The sequence below is a fragment of the Zingiber officinale genome, chromosome 3A (genome assembly GCF_018446385.1).
Source record: "Zingiber officinale cultivar Zhangliang chromosome 3A, Zo_v1.1, whole genome shotgun sequence".
NCBI classification, from domain to species: Eukaryota; Viridiplantae; Streptophyta; class Magnoliopsida; order Zingiberales; family Zingiberaceae; genus Zingiber; species Zingiber officinale.
The window spans coordinates 40,745,663-40,756,035 of NC_055990.1; the positions used below are offsets into that span (position 1 = coordinate 40,745,663).

The 10,373-nt window shown below is 35.6% G+C and overlaps 1 protein-coding gene and 1 non-coding gene across 2 annotated transcripts; one reads left to right on the forward strand and one right to left on the reverse strand.

Annotated features, from left to right (window-relative positions):
- Nucleotides 1-2,453: 2,453 nt before the first annotated feature.
- On the reverse strand, nucleotides 2,454-4,846 carry LOC122051797 (photosystem I assembly protein Ycf3-like). Its single transcript, XM_042613092.1, has 3 exons — nucleotides 4,472-4,846; nucleotides 3,526-3,753; nucleotides 2,454-2,719 (listed from the first exon to the last, which is right to left on the reverse strand). Exons 1-3 carry the CDS (start codon nucleotides 4,593-4,595, stop codon nucleotides 2,565-2,567), a joined length of 507 nt encoding a protein of 168 aa, XP_042469026.1. The 5' UTR covers nucleotides 4,596-4,846; the 3' UTR covers nucleotides 2,454-2,564.
- A 390-nt stretch (nucleotides 4,847-5,236) lies between these two features.
- On the forward strand, nucleotides 5,237-5,323 carry TRNAS-GGA. The gene has a single exon. It is a non-coding gene; the product is annotated as a tRNA-Ser (tRNA).
- The last annotated feature ends 5,050 nt before the right edge of the window (nucleotides 5,324-10,373 follow it).

Below are 10,373 nucleotides of genomic sequence, written 5' to 3' on the forward strand. Positions count from 1 at the left end.
AAAAAGTTTTTTAGATCTAATAAATTTAAAGAAATTCAGAATAAAAAGAATCCAAGAAATAGAAGAAGAATGCATTTCTACCAGTGTCAAAAGGAAGGACACTTAAAAGAAGACTGCCCAAAACTAAAGAAGGACAAAGTCAAGATACCCAAGAAGCACAAGAATCTAAAAGCAACTTGGGACGATAGTTCATCATTTGAGTCCAAGATTCAAGATTATGCCGGGATAGCACTGATGGCAAGCTATGAAGGGCAAAGTACATCAGAACTTAGCATCGATGAAGGGGGATGTAACGACCACCCTTCTCACTACTCACTAAAGTTGACCGTTACCTAACTACTATAGATCCTTACTTAACTAGTATAGCAAACTGTACATTAAATTTTTTTCCCAGAAAACTTAAACTTTCGGCAGAGTATATGCAGTACAGCAGGACTAAAATACAATACAATACTGACATGCACATATAACACATAATAGCAAAAACATATGAAACTATATCTCAATGCAAACGCAAAAGTACCTACTTACTAAACTGAACTCATCTGAGCATGTAATCTCAAACAAGAATAATCTTAAAGGACATGGTGTATAAGGTACAATCTCAAATGGTCTAAATACAAAATATATTAATAAAATCTTAAACTAAATCCCCAGGGCTTCTATAGTCCAGACATCACACATCCATCCGCACCTCCTTGTCGCCTTCCTTTGCTATAGCTTTTCCTTTCCTTTATCTGCAGTAAGAGAAAATGCAAACTATAAGCGAATGCTTAGTAAGCGCTGTTTAACTCACAAAAACTCGGATATGCATGTATTCAAAAAGAAACTAGAAACTGAATACTTTAACAGGAAAGCTGCTCAATGCTCGTCTAATAGCAAGGAAAATTACTCATGCTCAATTAATAGCAAGTAACTAGAAATAAGAATCAGTACTGCTCATGCTCGAATCAATAATAAATGAAAACTAAAGAATCTGCTCATGCATATCTAATAGTAAAGAAAATTGGTCATGCTCAACTCATGGCAAATAAAAGCTGCACGTGCTTAATAATAGCAAATGAAAACTAGAAAATCTACTCATGTAATTCTAATAGCAAAGAAATCTAGAAATTTGCTAATTAAAAATTAATATCTGCAATGCTTCATGAAAGTAGCAATCAAACTAAGGTTTGCAGTGCTAAAAGAAATCACAAAACTCAAGTATGCATATTCACCAAAATCCAGAAAACAGGATAAGAAGCTACTCATGCTCATTGATCAGCAAGTAAGGTACAAACTGCATGCTTAAATAACAGAGGCTGTTCATGTTCAGAAATCATGGAAATCCAAGGTTAACATACCAAACTTGAAGCTAATCATGTTCATAGTGTTAGCAAGGAAAAACTAAACTATAAAGTACACTATGTATGGTTGTTCGTGCCCATCCGATAGCAAAGAAAACTATATAACTGAAATTAGCTAACTTGCTGAAATAAACTAAAATAGCTAATTCGCTTAAATTGAAACTGATATAAAGTTTATTTTGTTATTTCAAAAACTTATACTCTTATACTTCAAAATAATAATAAAGCTTCTCTGGGCCCAGGCTTAGTACCAATGCGCGCTCCCTAATAGAGACTGTGGTAGCTAGTCACCAGTCCTACGAGGGTAAAGACCTTGGTCTTACTAGGGCCAAGACCTTGGAATTGGTCACCTGGATTTGTTTAACGACAACCTTGGAAGTCGGGTACTAGCCTTTTAAAAATAAAATACTTGTTATCTTTAATATTCTTATAATAAAATGTCTTGGCATTTCTTTGTGCACTTGGCATGCTACTGACCCCAATTCTTGAAATTTAGGGATCCTATCAAGACCTTGGTCTTTTCTTACTTATAGCTACTCATAATCCCCTACAAAGGTTTAATAGAACACATAATCATTCCACTAAAATACATGGCTACTCATGCTTGTTAAAATAGCAAGAAAACTACAAAGAGACCCGCCAATCATCAAGTTTTTAGTGAACCTCCAAAAGATAGCTATTTTTTTTATGATTAATCCTTTTTTTCCTATCTCTCATCCATCTATTTAGTTATTCACTAGAGCAATTATGATATGTCAATCCGAGGCAAGTGTTCAGATCTATTATGATATAACGATTAGGTGCCCAAGGGGCCTGTTTTTCCTTGGAAAGTACTTTCCCAGCGAAACGAAAAAACAATTTTTTTTGCAACCTAAACTAGTACACTTATATCTGAATGTATAAGTACCCATATGAATCTACTTCTATAAAATATTCTATTCCTTTACTAGAAATCACAAGATCATTCATTAGAATTAATAAGATCCATTGCTATATCTTATCCATATTTAGTCATTCCACTGTATCTTGTATCTTTCTTTTACTAGCTTTATTAGTTTTATTCTATACCATTTTATCCCTATGAGATACCATACAATGATTTTATAAAGAAAGGATATAATAAAACTCTTGGTTGGATCTTTTCATGGGAACACGATCTATTTTATTTGATTGATGTATCCAACAACTAATTTTAATGAATTAAAAAGGGGAGTGGTCTTATTCAAAACGCCTCGTGATCTTCAACCAATTTTGTGCTTCAATATAATTACCCGGACTAAGCGCTATAGCTTGTTTCCAATACTCAGCAGCTTGATCAGACCAAGCCTCTGCAATTTCAGAATCACCTTGTAGAATGGCCTGTTCTCCCCGGTCGGAATAGGTAACTCCTTCCCTTCGAACCGTACTTGAGAGTTTCCTACCTCATACGGCTCGACAATCGATTCTTTTTGCTTACGCCCCGTCTTAATCTACCTTATGTTAATATGTTAATTGAATTAAATTTGTCATATTGTTATAAAAGTATCCCATTTTTGTTGGGTTAGCCAGAAGAAATTAATTACATAAGTTTAAAACTCTAATTTTTTTATCAATAAAAAGCTTTATCTTTTCTCCCACCTTCAGAGGAATGAAGTATGGATCAACCTTATATCCTATATATAATAATGTTAAAATATAGTGTTAGAATTCTCTGAAAGGTAACTATCTCGATTGCATATATGAAATTTATATAATATAGATATAGAATTTTTGAAAAAGACTTTCCTCCCTAATATCCTAACTAATATAATATAAGAAAAAAGAACTTACGATCTTTGGGATCTGATGCTACACCGCTGCTCAATACCTTAGTGGATCAACTCTATTACATAATTTGATTCCTAACTTTTATCCTGTATCATGGGATAAGTAAGCAAAGCAGTTCTTAACTCTATCAACCAAATAGCTTGCTAATTGATCTTTACGGTGCTTTCTCTATCAATTCAATCCTTTATCCATGGAGTATATAGGATTTATCCATTTCTTCTTAATTTTGGTTCTCGTGAAGTCTCTTTACTTGCTACAGCTGATAAAAATCGTTGCTTTAGACGACGCATATGTAGAAAACCTATTTCATTCTAGTATTTACTAGTTAATTGGATCTTTTTTTCTTCTTTCTATAGTAGAGATAGTCGCACGTAATGACAGATCATGGCCATATTATTAAAAGCTTGTGGTAAGAATGGGTTTCGTTCCAGTGCCCGGAAATAATATTCCAAAGCCCTTGTATGCTCTCCGTTGCTTGTGTGTATAAGTCCTATGTTATAGAGTATATAACTTTGATCATAGGGATCAATTTCTGGTCGCGTAGCTTCATAATAATTTTGTAAAGCTTCCGCATAATTTCCTTCGGATTGAGCCAACATCCGTTACGGTCGTTCATTCTATTCAAAGAATCTCCGTTCCAGAACCGTACGTGAGATTTTCATTTCATATGGCTCCTCCCTTCTTTCTGCGCATAGTACTAAGGGAAATAATCCATGAAATTCAAATTTGACTATTCTCATTATGAACTGAAAGGAGCTAGTATTTTTACAAGAAATCTCTAGCCAGCCTTCCTGCAAGAGGTTTTTTATTAACACCAACTGTATTAGTATATTAGTACTAGATGGAAATGGTAACTCCAACAATTTCTTTGTCCTCAACACCCCCTATTTCCAGGAATTAGTCACTTCAACGATCTTTGATGGTTATACGGATACCCAAAGTATGAACGAGATGGATGTTTGTTGTCCCAACCATTCTTGTTAGCCCCGATACCGATAAGGAAAAGGGTAATTTATAACAAAGTTTTCATGTTGTTGATTCCTAGGTGTAGTGCTTCTTCCCCTATGATGCCTATTGGTACTAGTGGAGTAGTGTTGACTCGCAATATGGAACCCATAGGTGTAACCTTTCGCTAAATACTAAAATCAACAATTGAAGCATCCGAGGCTGCATCAATCGAGGATACACGACAGAAGGAATTGTTCTATCTAGAAACTTCACCTTCACCAAGCGTGGGTTTATTTTAATAATTTGGTTTTTTCTATCTCTAACTATGTCTCTTTTTAATACTGGACCTAAAAAGAAGAATCAAATCGCACCATCTCTGTAATAGGTAAATGCCTTTTTTTCTCCGAAAGTTGTCAGAATTATTCGTAATAAGATATTGGCCATAATTGAAGAGGTCTTATCAATAAAATTTGCATTTATCTGAGATCTTGGCATAATTAACAATCCATTCTATAATTCTTTTCATTACCCTTAGGGTAAGGGGAAAATGATCCCGCAAACTAAAGGAATTGTACGGTACGAAATAACATAAAATAAGAACAGACTAATTATAAAAAAAGATGTGGACCTTTTGTTTGAATTGGACAAGGAGAGATATGAAATATTAAAATCAGATTCGATTTCATTCGAATTTCGTAGTATAACAACGAACGGAACTATAATAAATATTTCATCTAAGTTGTATAACCGAGGATTGTACTGTGGATTCTGATAATTCGAGAAGTTTTTATTTGGTTATGATCCAAAGAAGAAACAAAAAACAAAACGAAATAATTTTTCTATAAAAAAAATGGATTAGACTAAGGTAAGTATCCGTTTTGTTTTTTTGTTTGCATAACATGCATATGTCATGTCATACAATTTAAATATAAAAATACACGGGACGATTCAATAATTTGTATTAGATCTATGGGATAGCTAATGAGCTAAATTTTTGTTGAGAAATAGAAAATTTTATTTGATTTGAAAGGAATTTTTCCTATGGAACTATTCATCTGTCGCACTTGTACTTCAACAATATGAATGACACACTATTCACTATTCACTCAGTTTCTGGTCAATAATAAGATTATGTAGGAGAGATGGCCGAGTGGTTCAAGGCGTAGCATTGGAACTGCTATGTAGACTTTTGTTTACCGAGGGTTCGAATCCCTCTCTTTCCGTTTATCTTAATTCACCAACGTTACTGAATCAAATCAAATACCATCATCTCAACAAGAGGACCCTTATTTGATATAAATTCTCAATTCCTAATAACATTACTTTGATACGTAAAATACAAATATCGGAAAAAGAAAGAGCAAAAAATATTACCGCTTGTCCGGGTGAATAATAAAAATTTGGACCAAGGCCCTTAGATCTATTTATTTTTATTTCGGCGAAAACAGACAAAATTCTATGAATTTTGTATGCTTCAATTTAAAGAGCTATTAGAAGCAAATGAACACATATGTGCATATGTATCAAAATCCGGAACATGATCAAGGACTATCCTGCTCACTGCAGCCACAAAAGAAAGAACACTAAACTGCAGCTAAGAAAAAAAAATGGAACTTCGTGCTTACTGGAATAACCAACAGAATCTGTAAGGGCTAATATAAGTTCACAGCAGTAACTAAGGCCCTAAACAAAAAAATAGAATTTCTGCTGCTATCAAAAGTTAACACGTGATATACTAAAACATGCACCCAATGGATCTACACAATCTAAATTCTTTCCAACTAAGCAAAGCATAAAGAAAAGTTGCTCAAAAATCTATACCATTACAGGTTCATTGCCTGGTAGCAAAAATCCGAAACCTACAAGGCTCAAAATGATCCGATTGTGCCCCTTACGGTAACATGTAGAAATCTAAATATGAAACACTAATTATAAGGGATGAAGAACCTCATCTATAGGCCTAGTCTATACAAATCCCATTTTAATTTCTTTATGAGACTCACACCAACAAGCTTCACAAGCAACAAACTTTACAGCATGCTTCAAAAATCAAGAGAAACAAGGACCCGAGAGCTACTTCTACTGCAGGTGAGAAGCACTTACTGAGGTGTTCTTGAACTTACAACCGAAAAGGAGACTTCTAATGCTTCTAGGGTTTCGGAGAAACTTGAAATCTCGGCCCCTTCTTTGTGCCAACAAGTTCTCCTCGACGAGAGGATCACGATGGTGTAGAGAATCCCTCGGATCGTTCCTTGGCCTGCTGCTGGAGACGATGCTTTAGCTCGGCTTCATTTCTGCCCGAGCAGAGGCGCCGCGCACGCGAGAGGAAGAAGGGGAAAAAGTTTAGGTCACGGCCAAATTTCCTAAGTTCCTCTCTTTATAACTAGGTATTCTATTAACTATTACCATATAAATATTTTTCGCTCTTTCCTTAATTAGCACAGCCCGCTTGGGCACTTGGTCAACCGAATTCGCTTAAGGTTCGGGTCGGGTCGGAGGTCACGGGTTTGAACCTCAGCCGAACCTATTTATTTTTTGAAACTTCTCCCTTTTGGTAAAAATACCAAACGAACTCTAAAATTGCATAAAAATACTCTAAAAATCCCTAAAAATCTCTAGAATATTTCTAAGGCATTTCTAAATATTTTTAACCACTACTAGAACTCGAAATGAGGAAATTTGGGTTGTTATAGGGGAGGGATGTCAGATGAATGCATCGAAGCAAGGGGAGAATCAGGCTTCAAGTCTGATATGGTAAGTGAGGTATGCCTCTTACCTCCTGATCAGCTTTACTTTGGTATTAAGGCTATGGCAAAATCCATGTATAAATTAGAAAATAAAAATACCAAATTAAAAAAATGAAATTTTAGAAACAAAAAGAATTTTGACAAAATCATGTCTAATAGAGGATTTTGATAAATTGAAACTTGAAAATGAAAAATTAAAAGAAGAAATAGAAAGATTGAGAAAGTCTAACGGTTCAAATATTTCTGGTTTTAAAAATTATAGAGGACTAAACAGTCAAATTAGAAAAATATCAAAAGCCTATGTACCTAGGAAATACTTGATTAACCCTGTAGGTAGGAACCTCTATTGGGTTCCGAAAACATGTTTAACTTGAATTTAAAAATTAAACTTAGCATTTCAACGAGAAAGTTAAACAGATAGTTTCTTTATGAGGCTTTGTCTAAGGAAGTTGTTGTTGCTCCAATAACCAAGAAGACCTAGTGCTTCGCCACTACTTGGAAGCCAAAATATTGAAATCAAATGTTTAATTAACTTTTTGGAAAAGTATTAAAATTAGAATTAAATAATGCTTAAAAGTCTGTAAACATTTGTTTTGAAAATTTTGTATAACTTAGAAAATGTTTCTGTTGCAAATTTAATTTTTTTTTTTGGAAATTAGAAATTTTTTCTATGTTTTTAACTTAGAAACTTTGAAAGTTACTTATTCCATTACATAAAAATTATTTTTAAGTTTTTGCTTAGAATTTTTTTTGAAATTTTTTAACTTAAATTGATTTTTTTTTTAAACTTAAAATTTATGTTTTCAAAGACTTTGAAAATTATTTCTTAGAAATTTTCTAACTTAAATTTTTAACACTTAATTTTTTTTTTAAGTTAGAATTTACCTTAGACTTGTTAAAAAGAACCCCAATTTTTTATGTGATCAAAGGGAAAGAAGTATGTTAAGTCTAGGGGGTGGTATAAAATAAACTGAAAATCTATTTTGGACTTATTTGCAAAATCAATTATTTTTATTACATTTGTTTACCCTAACTTAACTTGGGTTGCTCACATCAAAAAGGGGGAGATTGTTGGAACTCCAAGGTGTTTTGATGTGATCAAACAAGTTAAGTTAGGTCCTGTTTTGTCTAACCCTTGTGTCAAAGTGTGCAAGAGCTTAGGAACACAAGAAGTCGAGCGGAAGACGCGACTATAGAGAAGAACGGCACGGGGAGAGAGCCGACGGGCTCGGTGCGTCCGAGGGACGAGGTGACCGCGGAAGAGTACATCGGTGGACGAGAAGAACGTATGCGACGTTCAAAGGATGAGAAACCAAGAAGGAAGGCTGCTCGTGGAGAAGGCCGGAACTTCGGTTCAGGTGAGTCCTATTCTGGATGGCCGAGTTCACCCAAGCTAGCGGAGCTGGAGTTGAAGACCCGAACTGAGATGAGCTTAACCGAAGCAGAGCTACCTGACGAAAAAAGTCAACCAGAGTTGACTTTTAGGTCTGGGGCGCCCGGAGCTGACCGGGGCACCTGGACCCCTCCGGGGTGCTCGGAACGTACCGGGGCGCCCGTGTTAGCTAGAGTCCTAGAGACAATCATTTGATGATTGTATTTTGGACTTGTTGTATCATATTCTATATAAATAAAGGCATTTGGTTTTTGGTTATTATACTTACTTGTATTGGTGCCAAATAAACTAAGTATAATAACGTCCTTGAGTAGAAGGTTCTCACCTATATCAATCGGTTAGTTGAACCGATAGTGAGATGATATAGGGAACACTACTCTTAATCATTCCTAGTCGAGTATTAACATTCAGGGACAATGTTAATGCAATAAGACTAGCATGTAGGTCAACTCGATAACTTGATCTCACAAGTCATTGATATAGAGATATCAAGTTGACACATGGGTATGCATTGGAGAATGTATACTGAATGACCCGCCATGAGAAAGTATCATGGATCGTTATATGAGTGTCATATACTTTCTCATGTGGCTATTAGTATGACTACTAGTCCTTAGACCTGAAGTCACCATGGTTCCCTATATAAGGAGTTATGTACTTTGGTTTCATCAAACGTCACTCGTAACTGGGTGGACTATAAAGGCGATTACTGGGTATGTAACAAATTATGCGGAGGGATGTGAGTGATGTAGATGGGATCTATCCCTCCTATATGACGAGAGAGACATCGGTATTCTTGATAGAGTGAGACCACGAAGTGCTTGGCCATGCCCAAATGAGTCAATATGAGATATTGAGCTCATTTGATTGAGTGAGTCTACTTGGAGTTCAAGATTTAGATTGATTAGAGGATGACACGGTCTATGCCTCACATTGATCAATCTAGATGTCTAGGATAGAAGAACACTTGTCATATATTGTGAGGAGTCACAATTAGTAGTCACAAGGTGATGTTGGATCTCAACATTCTTGTAACTTGGGTAGTAATGATGTATTGCTAGATACCGCTCATTACTTATATTTCTAAATGAGTTTAGGGGCATTGCCAACGTTACAAGAACCTATTGGGTCACACACAAAGAACAAGTGGATGGAGATTAGGTTCATATGATGAACCAAGAGGATTAGATTCATTTAATGAATCAAATTGGATTAAGAGTAATCCTAATTGGGCTAATTGAGTTGGACTCAAGTTGATTCATGTGTTCAATGAGTCTAATTTAGATTATGACTCATTGAATCAATTTAATTAAATGAATTAGATTCATTATATTAAATTGGCTTGAATTAAATGGTTGGATTAGATCAACCATGAGAGAGATTAAGTCAAGTTTGACTTGACTTGAGAGGAAGATGAAAAGTCAAGTTTGACTTGACTTTATGCCACCTCATTGGTGAGTTGCCATTAAGTGGACCAATGATGATGCTCCACATCATCATGGTTACTTAAGTGAAGTGCCACCTCATGGGAGTTACCAAGAGTTGTGACTCTTGGTATCCCATGGAGGTTACAAACCACTTAATTAGATGAAAAGAGTCTCATTTTGCAAGTGTAACTCTCATTCAAGTGATCTTCCTCCTCCTAAGCTCTCTTCTTGCTCCTTCTCTTCTCTTGGTCGTGGGTTTCAAGCAAGGGAGAAGAAAGGAGAGTGAATCTAATCCAAGAAGAAAGGTTAGTGAAAGTCACATAGAGATTTTAGAGGAGTGTGTTCTCTTCTTTTCCTTTCTTCTTCTTCCAATCCTACCCGAGAGCCCTAGAGAGTGCTAGCACACTTGTGGTGCTCTCTTCTCCATCCTTGAGTGTTAGAGAACACTTCTTGTTCGTGTGGATATCACTAGAGAGTTGTCTACGTTGACAACTTCGAGATCCGGCGTATCGTTGGACGAGCAGGATTATTTGCGAGGGCACGCTTCAAAGGTATAAAATATTTTTCCTTTGTAGATCTACTGTAGATCATAGTTTGAAACTCGTACTCGTATTTTCGAAAGTTTTTCTTCGCACGAGATCCAGTGGCATGGGTGATTCGGGGTTTCCGCGACGCGAAAAGCAGTTTTCGCGGCCCGAAAAACCCA